This window comes from Eutrigla gurnardus (assembly GCF_963514095.1).
Source record: "Eutrigla gurnardus genome assembly, chromosome: 14".
Lineage (NCBI taxonomy): Eukaryota > Metazoa > Chordata > Actinopteri > Perciformes > Triglidae > Eutrigla > Eutrigla gurnardus.
Window position 1 is genome coordinate 5,344,513 of NC_139937.1, and position 17,039 is coordinate 5,361,551.

At 39.9% G+C, this 17,039-nt stretch overlaps 3 protein-coding genes across 4 annotated transcripts; all 3 read right to left on the minus strand.

The window, feature by feature from the left end:
* Window positions 1–726: 726 nt before the first annotated feature.
* Window positions 727–7,674, minus strand: upp1 (uridine phosphorylase 1). 2 transcript variants are annotated; one of them, XM_084026851.1, is made up of 9 exons: window positions 6,544–7,674; window positions 6,029–6,178; window positions 5,721–5,762; window positions 4,433–4,544; window positions 4,166–4,324; window positions 3,933–4,047; window positions 2,701–2,910; window positions 2,433–2,579; window positions 727–2,348 (listed from the first exon to the last, which is right to left on the minus strand). In XM_084026851.1, exons 3-9 carry the CDS (start codon window positions 5,756–5,758, stop codon window positions 2,197–2,199), a joined length of 933 nt encoding a protein of 310 aa, XP_083882977.1. In that variant the 5' UTR covers window positions 5,759–5,762; window positions 6,029–6,178; window positions 6,544–7,674; the 3' UTR covers window positions 727–2,196. The 2 variants fall into 2 exon arrangements, with proteins under 2 accessions (XP_083882977.1, XP_083882976.1); XM_084026850.1 differs by lacking the exons at window positions 5,721–5,762; window positions 6,029–6,178; window positions 6,544–7,674 and having other exon boundaries at window positions 4,433–4,950.
* Window positions 7,313–8,950, minus strand: gra (granulito; the record flags this gene model as incomplete). The annotated part of the gene is made up of 5 exons (XM_084027416.1): window positions 7,313–7,339; window positions 8,053–8,159; window positions 8,304–8,361; window positions 8,715–8,770; window positions 8,857–8,950. 5 exons carry the CDS (start codon window positions 8,948–8,950, stop codon window positions 7,313–7,315), a joined length of 342 nt encoding a protein of 113 aa, XP_083883542.1.
* Window positions 8,951–11,372: 2,422 nt separating this feature from the next.
* rbm12bb (RNA binding motif protein 12Bb) lies at window positions 11,373–16,796 on the minus strand. Its single transcript, XM_084026160.1, has 2 exons — window positions 16,655–16,796; window positions 11,373–13,794 (listed from the first exon to the last, which is right to left on the minus strand). Exon 2 carries the CDS (start codon window positions 13,770–13,772, stop codon window positions 11,850–11,852), a length of 1,923 nt encoding a protein of 640 aa, XP_083882286.1. The 5' UTR covers window positions 13,773–13,794; window positions 16,655–16,796; the 3' UTR covers window positions 11,373–11,849.
* Window positions 16,797–17,039: the final 243 nt, after the last annotated feature.

Below are 17,039 nucleotides of genomic sequence, written 5' to 3' on the forward strand. Positions count from 1 at the left end.
TGCTGTGCAGGTGACCATCTCGCCTACTTGTCGGAAATAACAGAAATGCTATTAGTCAGATCGTCCGGTTAAAACGCTGACGTCATCTCACGTCAGTTTCGGCCTACAAAGGAGAGTCGGGAGTAGCGTCATCCAAAATAACCCGTTTATCTCAGCAGATATTTCTATGAGTTCAGGTTGAACCCAGTGACCGCCGCTGAAGGTCTTGATGCTGTTCATTGTCATTAAAGTATCTGGAGTAAGGGGTTCACATGAGATGTTGAGTGGAGATGTTTAGGAGAAGAAACAGGGCCGTAAACATAGACAGTGCAGACAGAATGGTTGCACTGGGGGCCGTGGGATGAGGGGGCCCATGGAGGGAGCAGGCCCTCCAATGAAGTTTTCAGTGAAGAACTGGGCGGATCTAGATTGCCCTAAAAAAAAGGCAAACTCATCTCCATCACAGATTTTTTTCTTTTGGTGAAATAGTCGGCAGTTCTTATTAAATGTATAATCTCTTATTATAATGAGACATTTCTAATTTGATAGTTTAAAATTAACGTTTCAGTAGAGATCATCTTAAAGAAGTTCCCTGCTATTTTTAGAAAATAGTCTGCAGTGGATGTTGGTCATACTGCATCAAACCTTCTGCTTCAGTGCTTCAGAGAAAAAGCAGTAGGTTGTTGTGAACCCGCTCTACTCATATAACCCAAAACATAAAAACAACTTCACTGCATCAGGATTTATTAGTGTCAAAACAAAATAGACATTTTGTTGCAGTTTTTAGTTCTAGAAACCTTACAGAAGCCGATATGCTGATATCACATCCAATGCCATCATAGGACACAGATTTATCTTTATCAGTATCGTTTTTTGTTTTGTTTTCACACACTACTAAACACTTCTAAAATGACAGTTTGAGGTAATTTTGTTCCAGCACCATTTTAAGCATATTTACCGAAAGCCATGAAGTGATTCAGGTTTTATGGATGAGGAACTTAACATGTTGTATTTAAACGGCGGCAGCATTAAATAAGACATATTTGACGACTATGTTGCTACATAACATTTAAGTTTAGTTGAAATAGCACCTTAATAAATACATGTATTAAGACACTGAAATCAGTCCAATAAATAATGATAAAAGATACGGTGGCCCTGAAAATGAAATAACGAATGGAATGAAAAAACATCGTCACCAAAACACAGGTGGAGCACTAAAACATCAATTTGACTTGGAAATAGCACTGCAAAAAGCTCATAACACAACAGAAACTGTTACCAGGGGAGAGTTAAATGTGATGCACACGGCGTTTTAAACGGATGCTTCTGGTTATCTACTTTGCTGCTGTAACCGTGCAAACGTCCCCGCCCTGGGACTCATAATGGATTATCTTATCATACATGTGGACAACTGGGTGAAAAATATTACATCATTACCAAGGTTGGAATTTAAATTAAAAAGGAATATAAACCTTCAGTCACAAAGGTGTATATAATAAATATTGAGTTAATTGTTTGAGTTATGGAGAAGAGGACTATATAATTGTATTCTTCCTACTCCTTTTCAGACATGTCATATTTATTTAAGTTGTATTGTTATTGACAATTTGTTTATTGACAGTTTGCTTTATTTACTGTTCTATTTATTTGTTATTCTTGTTACAGTGAAATGAAGAGATTGTCCCTGTCCCCTCATATTCATCAACATGAATCCCAATGAGTATGTGACTCTATGAAGATAATTATCAAGTCCATACAGTCTATACCCGTTTGTTTTCATGAATAGCCGAATGGTGTTTCTTACCTTGATTGTCTTTGCTATCCATCAGTGTGTGCATCACTTTTTACTGTTCTCTGGAAACAGTTGCCTTTATCTGCAGCGCTATTTCTAAATGTTCCATGGGTCGTCAAAGTGACGTTTTAGTGCATCGTCATGGTGACGTTTTAGTGTGTGGTCAAATTGGTGAAGATGATTTTTTCATTTTAATGTGTTTTCATAATTAAGTTGAGCTCTCAGGGCCACTGTATAAAAAGATAAATACAAGTCAGTACATAATATAAATAATTAATCGATTATTATGGAGGTATTAAAATTATGGCTATTGAAGGAAAGAATGTATACAAAAAAAATGTTTAAAGCTATGTCATTGCATTGCACCCTGTTTTCAAGAGATTTTGATGCATGCTCGCATACCAACATCATAACTGTTGCACTTAGATATGTACAACTCTGCCCATCAACTGCTTCTTAATGTAGGAGCCAACCAGAATCTGAGGACGTTGTTGGTAACTGTGAAGGACCTCTTGGGAGACGTTCAGCTGATCCCCGTTAAGCCGATCCAGTAATATCACACAAACCACAGCCGCTTTGCCCAAAAAGAAATAAATGTTAGAAATTTGACGGGATGTAAAGACAACATTCACGTCATACTGGTGTTGTCATTTCTTACCACGCAGACCACTCAGCTTGCACATGGCTGCAAAAACAGACGACTCCATTTCAATATTGCAGATTCCTTCTTCTCTGGCTCTACTGAGGTAGTCCCGTTTGTCCTTCTCAGTGTAGGAGCAGAAAGCACCATCCAAACGGGCTTGACCTCAGCGATTCACCAGAAGGAGGAGACGGACAGAAAAGATGGCAGAAGGTGAACATTAACTGAAACACTGAACACGTTGGCGAAAAAAGGGATCAACATATCAATACATCAGAGATGATACCTTCATAGAAATCCAGTGTACACATGGTGTTGCCTATCACCGTATCGAACTGGTTTAGCTCCTTGCTGCACTGCAGCAGCTCCTCTGCCAGGCTCGGGTCCAGATCAGTATTGCGCACCACCGTCCTCCCCAGGATCACCTGCTCAAACTTGGGCAGGAAGGTGGTGTCCATCGACTGCTTCGTGACAACAACTGTGCCAGGCTCAAGCCCTGTACGTCAAAAATGGTTAAGCAGTGATTTCCAGTCTTAAAGTACACTTCAATTAAGGTATTTTAATACATGTTAAAAAATCATGTCTGTTTTCAAATAAAAACAGAAGAAATTCTTAAACCCTTTTTATTCTAAATGGTTTAATTTAACGTGTTTTTAGTTGAGTTTGTAACTCAGTGGTACAGTTGTCGTAGTCAAAGGTGCTCGAATCAAATCACACTATAGCCTCAAAATAATATACAGTATGTGGCAGTCAAAGATATATCAGAGACCAACAACCAATGGTCCATGACATATTGAGAAACACAAATAAAGGTTGGTACCCATCAGAATGAATATGAATAACTCACTTTAAAAAAAAACTAGAGACCATCTTGCAATGGGGTCCCACCAGCCAAACCGCACCGGGGGCCCTGGCTTGGACCACACCCATGTTCCAAATTCCTTCTGATCCTACTTACACACCTGTAAAGTTTGTAACTGCATCCTGCACGGTTGTGATGCTATCTCGTTGAGAGCATCTGTTCACAGACAGACAGACAGACAGACATATAAACACCCAAAACTCAAAACCACCTCTGTGGTAGTTCCTGCTAGCTCTCCAGGACCACATTTTGCCATGATGACACACATACACACAGATTGACAAGTTGAAAGCAATAGCACGCTGCTGTGCCTGGTAAACACCAGTTTTCTCTTATTCTGAAACTGACCTCATGGGCTAATAGCAACAATACACAAATAGCCATATTGGATGACACTGCTCGAAAATCTAAGGGACTTTGGGCTCCCTCTTGTGGTAAAACTAAGAAAGGTGAGAATGCCAGGTACTCCAGCGTCATTTACTGTACGGACACACTAACTCAAGGTAATTTGACCCTCACAGGGAATCAAGTAATTTCATCAACATTACTTAATCTATTACAGTAATCACAGGGAGGTTAGCAGTATTTATTTCTTATTAATGCAACACATGACTTATGAGATGTTTTATCAGACATTCAGCAAATAATAAGCTTACCTATTCCACCAGATGTTCCAATGCGTACAATTGTAACACCTGTGCAATGAGCGTGATGGAGGAGTTTTATTAGCTCATGCAACATTATAGCGATAGATGGGATGCCCATCCCATGCTGCAAAATAAAGCACAGACAAGTCACACATCATTATCTATCTGTGTTTTCAAACAGAAGAACACTAAAGACGCATATCATTCGGTTGACTGCTATGTGTATGTTATGTCTTACATACACTGACAGACAGCACAGGGCCAACTTTGTACATAGCGTAGCGGTCCGTTCCTGCACAGATGTTCGGGTACTCTGATTTGGGGTCTTCCATCCTGAGCTCAGCAGCAATGTACTCAGTGAATGACTTCATTCTCCAAGGACTGCCCCCGACACACACAAACTGAAAGAAAACACACAAAATATATTATATTATCATAGAATATTTACAGAATATAAATAAAGATGATTATAGAGTAATTAATTAATGAATGTAAAAAAAAAAATGTACTTTGACATCACCAAACATAGCTGGTAGGTTGTGTGTTCCAGTTCCTAAGCCGAAGTGGTAAAGGATGTCAGCTTTCATTGTATCCAGGTGTGGGTTGTGCACAAAAACAGGGCTTTGGGGGGATAACAGATTATAAAAGGTGTCAGTTCTAGCTTTATAATCAGAATGCTTTACCATTTCGTTTCACTTCATTAAGTGGCTAAACAAATCGGACATGTAGGTATCTATATCCCAGGTCAGTTCAACTAAATATAAAGACGTGATCTATTCGTGCAAATACCTTCAGTTTTTAATGATGAGTTCACCATAGCTATCTATTCAAGATGTGCCTACCCAAATAAGTGCAGACCCCACAGTATATAAGGCAGCACACTCCATTCACCATTCTACACCCTCTTCAACGAGCGGCGTAGGATCGACAGGGCCCCCCTGGTAGAGGGCTCCCCCTGTACTTATACAACTACACCCTCTACTGAATCTATCGCTGCGAACCGCCACACTGCTTGCTGAAGGTCACGGTCTGATCAAGCCAGCAGGCTGCATGTAGGTGTCCCATCAGGTCCTTCTGTGTGGGGTTCTCTCCAGGTACACTGTCACAGTCCACATGCAGTTTAGTGATGACTCTAAATTGCCCCCCCATCAACAAATAATGGATGGACAATTAATTTGGATTGGAGTACCCCTCATGAACCGCATGGTGGGATTCCCAGAAACAGAACCAAAAATTACATTTCTATAATCTCAATAACACAAAATTATACTACTGCTATTCCCTACTAAACCTAATGAAACAATAATTACATTATTACCCCTCCTCCCCGGCGATGGCATCGCATATTGGCAATCAATCAAAGCGTTGATAGGACGATCGCCTCTCTACTTAGAGACTTTCATCTATCTTCATTGTTAGAAATGGATTAATGAATTAAACACATTTGTGTAGACACACACAGAACTACTATACTTGTTAAAGGGTGTAAAGAATGTATTCAGTGAGAAATAGTGGAGAAGGAGCAGTAACACCACCTGCCTCATTATATGATTATATGTTCAACTGTTGTAAATAATTGTAAAAGCAATCAATTGTAAACAATGCACCCTATAGGCCGAATTAAGTACTGACATGTACAATTTCGTTGGAACTGGACGATAAGTTTCTCTGTGCCTCGTAGCTAAGGTAGTTAGTATGGCAAACATTAAATCTAGAACTGCTAAGAAAACGTGTCTGTCCCGTCACACCTATAGTTGGTATGGTCTACAGAAACGTTAACTCAGCGGAACTCCTCACCTGCCGCCTGTGGTCCACTTGTTGTTGTCTGGATTCATTTTCCTGAAAAGAAAAAGCTGTGTCAAACTTGTTGAATGACGCGAAAGTGAAGCGTTACGATTTACAAACTGGGAGAGAATGCTTTATCTCACACGTGGCGAGAAATCGCGATAACTTCAACACGATTAGATACTTTTTCTTATGAAGAGAAGCCCCGCGTGGATTCTCAATCACAGCAGCACTGCGTCGCTCACAGCGGGGAGATGAAGCTCCATCTTTGGGATGCGACAACGACAAACCCACAATACTGAAACAGCATAGACGTTTACCTTTGGTTCGTTGCTGGTCGGCCGTCGGTTCCTCCGTTTCTCACAAATTAGTATCGCTCTCTGAACAAGTGGTCGACGCCACGACGTGAGCCCCCCAGCTCGCAATGAGGTGACGTCACGGGCCATTGATAGGACGCGGAGCACGTTCACCTACATCCAGCGTGAACACATAAAACGCTCTGATTATAGTTTGATGATTATATTTAGTCTCAAATCCACCACAAAGATAAATATTCTGCATATATTTGAAATATATGCAGAATATTTATCTCCCTCTCATTGGATGCATCAAAGGTGAAAGTTTGATCATGTGGGAAATTATTTGTAGTGATGTCGAGTGTTATGCGAGACATCTAGGAAATGTTTATTCATGTATTCTTATCAAGAGAAGCCATATTGGACTGTTTATGAAAGAATACAACATTTGATGCTGCACAATTAGAGCTGCATTTATTCATTGCAAGTGTGTTAGCAAACAGCTGTCTGTGTGTACATCCAACTGACAATATATCCACCAGATTGATTTTAGCCCAATGTTCAGCTGTGTTTCGGTCTTCAACAGCCTCTGAGGGAAAATGTTCATTTGGCCATTTGGTGCAGGTGGAGTACAGGTATATTAGAGTGCTTTTGCTTCAAACAGCTGACAGCTGACGCTGCAAATGAGGATGTGAGCAGAGTAGTGGGCAGAGAACAAAAACACCATCTCCATAGAACTGAGGAATCGCAGAGCTGCGTTATGTTTCTGTGTTTTTAAGAGCAATAGCTTTCACATGACGCACACTGTCAATATAAAATACACTTATTGCAGCTTTGTGTTTTAATCATGTGAGAAAGAAATGTCAACACACAAAACTGTTGAGCCAACCATTCCTTTATAAAGAAGTCAACAAGTTAAGTGAGACATGTTAATGAGTCTTTAAACGAAACATTACCACCAGAGCTGACAAGAAGCCATTACTGTCTTATGTTTAAAACACTTACTTTTTTTTTTTTTTTTACAAAATGCTAATACTTCACTCCAGTCAAAATCTTACACAGCAAAAGAATGGAAACCAAAATGCAATACTCAAATAATAAACATGCAAAATTAAACAAATTAAATTAAAATCACCAAGAAAAGCAACAAGCACAGAAAAACAGAAACACTCTTTGGGGTAGTGAACACCAGTGCAAATTTCTTAAGGCGAGTGAAGCCTTTCTGCCTCCCTAAAAACAGGAAAAAATATTGACAATTGGTTTTTTAAATACTGAAATGTTTCTACTTTAAATCTTATTAAGGCACCACTAGGCTTGGGCGGTAGTACGGTATACCTGGGATTTGAGAATCCCAGAGGGTAAGATGTTCAACACCGTCATGAATACAGACACTGTGCTTTCTGTGATGCTGTATTGATGTGATGTATTGTAGTGCTAGTTGCAGCTGAGCTCAGACTTCTTAATCCTTCGTTTATAATCATATAATTTTTTTAACTGCCAGTGTGCTCAGTTCAGCCCGCTGAGGTGCCATTGGTACCCACTGGGTGTGTTCGAGGGAGACAGAGAGAGGAGGGGAATTTTAAATGATCAGTGAAGCTATAGCTGTGAATTTAGCAGTGCAGCGTTATGATGTGAGGAAGATGTGAAAAGACAGATACCACCCAAGCCTAGATACCACTTTGAACCCAACATCAATAATAAAGCATACAGTTAATATACAGCAAACCTATCGTTTTTTTTATAGTTTCAAATAATAATAATAGTGATAATAATAACAACAACAACAACAACAACAACAACAACAACAACAACAACAATAATAATAATAGGTATTCAATTCAAATCATAATCTAAAATATATAATTTAGTATCAAAAAGGCTTAACTTAAACTCACATGTTTTCTTTTCCCCCATTGCATCTCATTTCATGACGCCTTAGCTGTCCAACCTCTCTCTGTAGGATAGTATACAAACAGAATTCGATCCAGGCAGCACAATTATTATTTAGTCAATTCCACCATAAAACCGAATACCAACAACCAACTTACTGCCACCATCAGGACTATGGGGTGCTCTGGCAAGAAGTCCGGCTTCTTCTTGGCTTCAGGACAATTTGCCAGACCAATTAAAAAATCTCTGGAGTAAGATATTCTGCCTATGACAATATAGACACATCTGTTAAAAGGTTAACTGCTTAAAGCAAACACGTACACACAAACACAAGCATTATAATAAAATTGCCCAGTTTCCAAATGAGCGATATTCATACATTTTAATAGTTTAAAACACTGTGTCTTACCTTCTTTCTGCTTTTGGAGGTTGATGATCCTGCAGAACTGCTCTATGCCAATAGTTGTCTATCAAGCGCAACATTAGAATCATTTTAGAAAATGTAGCTTTGTGTATACTGTCTGTTTAACAGGCAAATTGTTTGGTTAATTGTTTTTTTTTTTATTTAAATGGAAGAAAAAGTGTGAATCAGTGAGACTAAATATATCAAAGCTGAAAATTAGACAACCCAAGTAAATTGGCAACAATTTTGATAATATATTTAGTTGTCATTCATCAATCAAAAAGCCTAATACTGGCTGCAAAGTCCCAAATGTTATGATTTGCTACAGGTGGTTAATTGAAAAATAATCAACAACTTGATAATGAAAATACTGGTAGGTTGTAACTCTAAACTACTGTCTTCATTGGCATTTCTTACCTGTTGCTCCTCTTCCTGCACTAGTGCCTGAGCACATGTGGCATTTATGTTGGGCTCTAAATAAAGGGATGAAATTGTCATATGAGCATGCCAATATATAAGGACACCTTTGATATTCCTATATATTTGGTCAACTGCTTACCAATGTCAAAGTCAATGTCAACGTGGATGCTGCGGCGCAGGGGTCTCGCAGGCTCCAGGTGTTTCTGGAGGACTCTCCTCCTCGATATCTCCATTCTGGTGCCAGTGAGGTTCAAACGTGCTTTAAATCTAGTAAACTCTACAAGGAGTGCTCATCACATTTACACCAAGTAGTGCTGCATTACCACAGGCTTTAATGGTTCATTGCAGTGGGTCACAGCCACCAGCTGCATGTCTGGAATAATAAAACTCCCACTCACAGGTGTCTAAAAAAAAATGTATAGGGGGTTACTAAGAGTTGTGTAATGGGGTGGAAACTTTATGATTGTTAAATAAGAATTTAATCATAAGCATCTACATAATTTGATAGCATTTGTGGGCTAAATTATTAAGAATAAATACCAGGAGGAAAAACACCTTTGGTGCCAAACACCTTTGGCACTGAGCAGGTGCTCACTGAGCAGGGACGGGTCTGGTTGATTGTAGCATAACAGCTAACGTCCATTCAAGAGAATCGATATAAAATAGTTAATTCGCTTAAGAAGGTTATATTAACAATACGTTAATATATCTGTGAACACAAGTTGTCAGAAAGTCGCTTTTTAGAGCTCAACCTTACCGGCGAGTGAAAGAAGCAACGGTGGAAAACAGGTGGAAAATGGTTGTTGCCAGTCACAGCGGTTCACGGCAGACACAGACATGGACTGCATGGCAACGCGGCTCAGGCTGCCATTAGTGGCTCCGTTCAACGTTTAAGAGCCCATTTATGTAACGGTCGACACTAACGACCGAACATGAGCTCGTATTACAATTTAACGAGACATACTTTTAACGTAAGTTAACGTTAAGCGATGACAAACGAAACTTGGACAACGCTTAAGTTTCAAACTCTGCGAAATCGTATTTCTAAAAAGCACTAATGTCAGTATAACTTATGCCGTAGCATTACAAGTTGGAGTCAAGTAATTTCACTTTAAGGAGACGTTTAATTTAAATTATTCACCTGTAGTCCTAAAAAGTTCGCTTGGCGTGGTTTTCTGCTTGCAGTGCTGCTCACATCACCGCCCGGTGGTAGTGATACTAGTGAAGGCAAAGTCGTTATTTCCGGTTAAAAACTTTCAAAATAAAATCTTCGTTAGTAAGTAAAAGCCTAAACTCGATATGATCAGACCGTAGCGGAAGTATACTTAAAATCTTCACAAAAAACACACACAGCACTTCTGGCTCGTATTTGATATTGCAAATTAGAAATATTGTGGCTGTCTTAGAAAGGTAACATATCAAACTTTACTCACCATGTCACTGTGTCAGGCATGGGGCAATAATATGATTATCTAAATAAAAAATAATTGCAATTCATAATATTGTCCCAGCAATCATCAAAATGTACTTAACACTCTTGGATGGCACATAAACATACTGGAATTACTTTATGTTAAGTAACATATTTTTATTGCACTGTTTCACTGATAAGACGATTTTTCTGAGTTAACATGCTTATTAGGGAACATAATAAATCTTAAATAAGATAATTGTGAATGTTCTCCTGAATTAATAAAAGATAAATCAAATTTGAAAAATACATTTTTTTTTTTTTCTACAAAGCTCCATTTTTTACTTCTCTACCATCATAGTGAGGGAGACATTTTTGAAGTCACCTTTGACGATATTTAAAATGATAAATCATTAAAAAATCGCCACAGCAGTTAATTGCAATATATATTTGTATGTTGAAATGTTTATATGCAACTTCTGTCTGCATGGGCTGGGGTGGTCCCTGTGGCGGCGCCCCCTGCAGTCATGGACCATGTTTCCTCTCGGTGTGCACGGCCCCCAAAGGTAGCTTCTTCCTCACCTCAGATCTCGGTGCCCAGCCATGTCTCCTCAGCAACAGCTAGTGTATGTGGGTGGATGTGTGTATGTTTGTGTGTGTGGGTGTGAATGTCTGCGAGTATGTATGTGTGTGAGTGTGTATGTCTTGGTGTATCTCTGTGTGTATATTTGTGGGGTGGGAGGTTTGGGTTTTCATGGTGTTTCCTTGTTCCTTATTTTTCGTTTTGTTTTTCTTTTATTTTCTGTGAGGCACTTTGTGCTACTGCAAGGTATGAAAAGTGCCATATAAATAAAGTTGATTGATTGATAGGCTGTACATTTTGCACAAAGATCTTTCAGACTGCTAAAATGTTGAAAACAAAACTCAAATGGCCTTTAACTAATACACTGGAGAATTTTGTGCATGTGATTCATTATCATATTTTCTTCCGTTTATGACCGTTCTCTCTCCTGTTCACCCAAAGATAAGACTTGTGTTTATTAAGTCAATCTAACTAATCTAACCCACAAGTGTGCAAATCACTTTGTGTTAAATTATTTTGAAGGAGTGAGATAAATGTTTACAATACACATCGAATTCTCTTCATAGTGATTCTCATTTTACCAGTCTTGCTATTGAAATGGGTATTTATAAAATACACACACTGTTTACCACAACTTAAAACTCATGAATACAGAAAATCACAAACATCAATAACAAATTAATTTTAATTGCCAATTAACCTGCACTTTATACAAAATAAGATTTACATGACCAGAAAAAAATGTCTAAACTGTAACACATCTGTGAAGAAAAGTGACAATTGAAAAGGTATGCATTTTTTTTATAAAAATACGTCACACCAAACACATGTAGTAAAATGCAACGTACAAACGTGATGAAATCGTATATGAAACAAAAACATTCAAATGAGAAAATCTAGTTTCACAAAATCATTGCATACAAAACCTATATCTAATCAGACGATTTTTTTTTCCAACAAATACATTGAGCAAAAGAAAATAGTTAAATGTATTGTATTACACAATAAAATAAAGCCATGCCATGAAGAAAAGAAAGACCCAATGCTACCCTTAACTCAACTTCTGTCATCAATATAATGTACATGTCCAAACTACAATGTGAGGGCGTATTGTGTGCCACGAAGTGCAATGTCTCTTTCATACAAGTGTTAGCTGTATTTTTCTTGGACCTATTGGTCTTCCACTCAGTTCCTCAACTGCAGTTAAAGCCTCCTGACGGGACTCAAATACTGCAGTCGCGGTGCCTTTAGATTTTCCACTCGGTTCATACTGCAATGAGACAGATCCAGGGATAATGCGATATCCATAGCAAAAGTCATAGATTTCTTCACTTCTGATTTGGAATGGTAAGTTCAGTAGCTTAACACAGGTGGGACCGTCAAAATGCTGCACTGAGGGACCAAAGCCACCATGACTGTGATTACCTCTGTCATGTGGAGCATGTGGGCCTACTGCACAGGGTTCAAAGTCGGAGCCTCCATAGTTAGCCTGTGCATTATTCATTGGTGTATTACCATCGTTACAAACCCTAAAGTCAGAGTAATCTGTGTTACCCGGGCCGTAGGATGCCTCGCCTCTCCTGCCTGAGTATCGCTCCTCTTGTGACGGTAGCTCTTGCACAACCGGCTCTTGCACCGGTGGCGGCTCAACACCCAACTGCCGCATCTGAGAACGTGATATGCATTTCAGCATGACTTCCGACCCCAGAAACCTTTGCCCATTGAGAGAGAGTGCTCTCATAGCCTCTGCTTCAGATCGGAAGAGAACCAAAACCTTCCCAACTCCCGCACCTTTGTGGTCACGTAGCACAAACACGTTGTCCTCTGTGATATTAAACCCAAGGAAGAAGTCCGCGATTTCAACTTTCCGTACGTCAAATGGCAGATTCTGCACAAAAAGACACACATTCTCTGTGTCATGAGGATCCTTGGTGTAAGATGGAGGCCTGTCGTGAAACATTTCAGAGTTTCCAGGAGATACGGTGTCTATGCTCTGGGATTCCAGAAGGGTGATCATTTTCTCTCGGGAGACTGGCCGGGTGTAAATCCAGCGGTTCAAAAACTGCCTTTTTTCAGGAGTTAAGGCATCGCAGTAGTCACGCAGATTTTTGAACAGCACAAATGCAGATCTAGTTCTTTTCCCATCACCGCCAATTAAGTACAGGATCTGGTCATCGTCAAGTTTTGCATTACGAAAAAGTTTCTTTATGTGTTCTTTGTCCACTCCATAGGACATATTTTCCACCAAAACGCAGTACTGGTCATCAGAAGGCGCAATGGGCTGCGGAGCCAAAGGTGATTGTGACCTTGCATGATGTGGATGCCTCTGCTGGCGAATAGGAGATCTCTCCCTCCCAAAGTTGTCATCTCTGTTGACATCCATGGACACTTTACCCATAGCCCGATGCCAATCGTCTGCCGTTGTTGTGGAAATCTCCACATACCTTGACCCAATGTATTGCCTATCCCTCTTCAGGGCTTCACTTGCATCCTCTCTTGTTGCAAATTTGACAAGACCTTTCCCATTTTTTGCACCATATCCATTTTTCATTAAGATCATTTCATCAACAAGTAAACCACAGAAAAAGTCCCGGACATCATCTTCAGTTACAGAGAAAGGCATTCCTTTTAGAAACACATGCAAAAAGTCATCATTAGGGTCTGACGCCCTCTGGTGCTGAAGGGGAGGAGTGTAGTCCGATCTGCTAGCTGATCTCCTGCCCATCTCAGGGTCCACAGATCTTCTAGCATGTCTTGCATTCTCTTCAAGTCGCCTCTTCTGATCTAGCTCTACATTTACTGTACTTCTTTCGAGCATATTGTCCATCTCTGTTTTGCTACTTAGTAGCAATGTGACAGATGCACCTTTAATGTGACCTCCTGACCGTATCATGGCCCTTCTTGCATCTTCATCAGAAGCAAATATAATGAAAGCTTCCTCTCGCTCGCCACCAATTATATGCACCCCTCCATCTGGAATTCTGAGGCCAGTGAAGAACTTGCGAATATCCTCAGAACCTGCTGTGACCCTTAGTCCCTGTAAACGGATGACGACCGCCATGCTGAAGTACAAACAACAGCACCTGCAGACAGAAGGGTATAGAATAGCATTACTGCAGAGCTGCTCCAGCTGAGCGCTCAGTTTCCTGGCATTCCAATGTAACCACTGAATTGGAATAGCAATGTGAGACAAAAGGACATCAGAGACAAGGGACACCGTAACAGTCAATGTCCACAACAGGCGCTTTCAAATGAGAATCACATTTGTGAGATAAACATAATTCAAGCTCATGCTCAAGGGTTTAAAGTCCCAACACACAATATTAACGTTAAGCATCTGCCCTTTGTTGAAATGGTAGCTAGAGTAAAATATTCACTACACACCACTTTTAAAGCAAATTCCAAGCAAATTTCAATCAAGTTTTACCCAAGACGCATCCCTTTACCACACATTAACTAATCATAATCAGATTTTCAATGCAGTCGGATGTCGCTTAAAAAGGACAATATGACAGCAAGTCAAAATATAAAACGGCAACACAGTCCATCTGGCACAATTATTTACCCATTGTCCTACATCAATCAAGTATTTTAGCCAATCACACCATAGGTTAATTATTGTTATTCATCATATATAATTCAATTTAAGCAGGTTAATCTGAGAACCACAACTTGCTTAACTGGTTTACAAATATTCATCTTCCAAATGAAATATGAAGGCCAGTGATTCAATACACCATAGCTGATAAAGTCTGAAGGCTAATACTGAAAATGTGTCACCTCCCAGAATGCAGCAGTCCAAAAAGGAATCCCCATAGCCAGAATTTCACATTCATGATCCTTCCCCAACTTTAACGCTGCATCCAGATGTTGCGCATCACAACTGTAGGTCCAAGTTTACCACCAAGGATTTCCATTTATTCGATTAAGAAGTGATCAATAACACCAGGGTTGAACTTGGCACATGAATTTTTTGAATGCATTTGGAGTAGCCTCTGGAAGCGAGGGGAGCCTTGTAGATCCACCATAAATTAGGTCTTGATTTGCTTGACTTTGACTTGAAAGGAGGCAGTTCTTCAATAGGAACAGAGCTATTACACAGCAAGGACAATACTTCGCTCACAAACATGTCTGCCTTTTTATGACTTTGCTCACAAAACAATGTTCTATCCTACAACTAACTTTTATGGTAAAACATATTCTCCGATGCGGTTAGGTGCTGGACTGAAGAGTAGGATAGAACCCCCGCCTACATGTAGTTCTGATCTGAAGTCTCTGCTCCATGGAGCACACCACGTTTCTGACAAAAACATACCAGTAAAAAGAAATGCACAACTCCATCAACTTTACTGCACATTTGCAGGAGATCGCTCAAATCGGGACATCATCACTGATAAAGGCTCAGCTACTGTATCGCCACCTTGCTCTAAGTCCTCTAACAGCGAGTCCAAAATATCCCATTCATGGCAGAAAAACAATGTTGTGGATTGCATTGTTTGGCAGTCTACACCGCTGCTGCAGTCTGTTTGTTCCAGAGGCTGGTGTTCTGGTTAATCCAATAGTGGCATGTCCCCTCTTCTTGCCCTTTCCCTGTCACGCTCTGCTCGCCTCAGCAACATTTCCTCTTCTGTATACTCTGGCGCAAATGGATAGAGTATAGACTAACAGCTGTTACCTAGAAAGTGTAATTGTCTTCCCATCAGAGATCCTATTCATTATATTTGGGAGCATTTATGTCCCATCATGTGGCCAAAACTGTCTTTCACCTTGAAGTGACAAAAACATTGTCATAGACAATTCAGTGCAACTGTCAAACTTACAACTAAATGCACCACCAGAAAAGATTCACAAATGACTCCACAAAAAGTCCAGTGTTTCACCATGATTCATTGGCTACAAGCTGATCTTCAGACTGTGGATTTTGATAGTGAAAAAAAATTAGCTTAAACCAAGAGGACCAAGGGAGGTAGAAGAGGTGCATTTTGAAATTAGGACACTTGCATGAATTCAGAAATGGTTGTCAGTGATGTAAATTCTGAGCACTTGTATGGGTCCTCAAGATTTACAGCAACTTGGTAAGCATTATTTCTGATATGGCTCAGTGACGCCAGCAGACGAATCCTGTACACACCATGCAAAAATGTTTTTGGTGGTCATGCAGTTGCATACTGTTGTTACCACTTAACTGTTCTTTTAATGGCGTTAACCAGTCCCGGCTCAACGAGGGTGCAAAAGTAGGAATTGCACCCTCAGTTAAATGAGAATAAGAAATGCTAGACTCAAGGCAATACGTCCACACACAAAGACTGTGTGCACCATGTGCACCTATTTTGGTTCATGTGTAGCAAGGCAACGTCCAAATGTTTTTGGGTTTTTTTTAAATGCATAAATGCGTTGTTCACAAACAGGTTTGTTGTATGTACAGGGTTCTGTGTTATTTCGGAGCAGTCACGTAATTGACTCGTAGCAGTAAATTACGTGACACGTAGGCTACCAAATTGGCCACCTACGTAGTAAAATCCACCAAGAATGCATTCAGGTACATATTTACGTAAGATCAGCGCCACCCAGCTGAGCTATTTACCCAATGCAGCAACGTCACGCAAACGAACAGGCATAGCAAGCTTGACGCCATTAACAATGCCAGCACTTCATTCCAAACTAAATGTTTGAGTCACTAAACATATATAATTTTAAACTACTGTGACGTCGTGTGCAATTTAACGTGGCTAACGTAATTAGTGAAGGTGGTGAGTATTGCTAACACACTTGCCGAGGAAACAAAGCTCCGCAAAATGTCGATCTTAGCTAACTATAACTATATGCTAGCTAGGCCTCTAGCTTTAGTGTAAGCATGACGGTAAGCACTGAGCTGCGGCAATGAGAATGTAATCTTTAGAAATAAAAGCACAGTATAGACACCTACATAACGACGTAACTTACACAATTGACAAGCACAGTCTCTCGTGCTAAATTGAAAAAAAACGATCGGTTCGGATGAGTCAAGCGCGTCTTCGTGCCGCTCTCTCGTCTAGAAGTGAACGTCCCTCTTCTTCCTTGCTTCTAATGTCTGCCTGTAAACTAGTGTGAAAGGCGAGTGCCGCCACCTACTGTGTCGCGTGGGTAATATCACGACTTTCTTAGTAATTTTTTATATTTGTCCCCGATCTCTAATATACCTCGTCTTACATTTGTTCTTACTCTTATAGGCTTTTGAAGTATGTAATAATATTTAATTCTACCACAGCAACAGCTGGTAGGGCTTCCTCGGGGCCTCGATACACCATCACAAATCATGGTCGAGATAAATACAATTCCGTTGGTACAT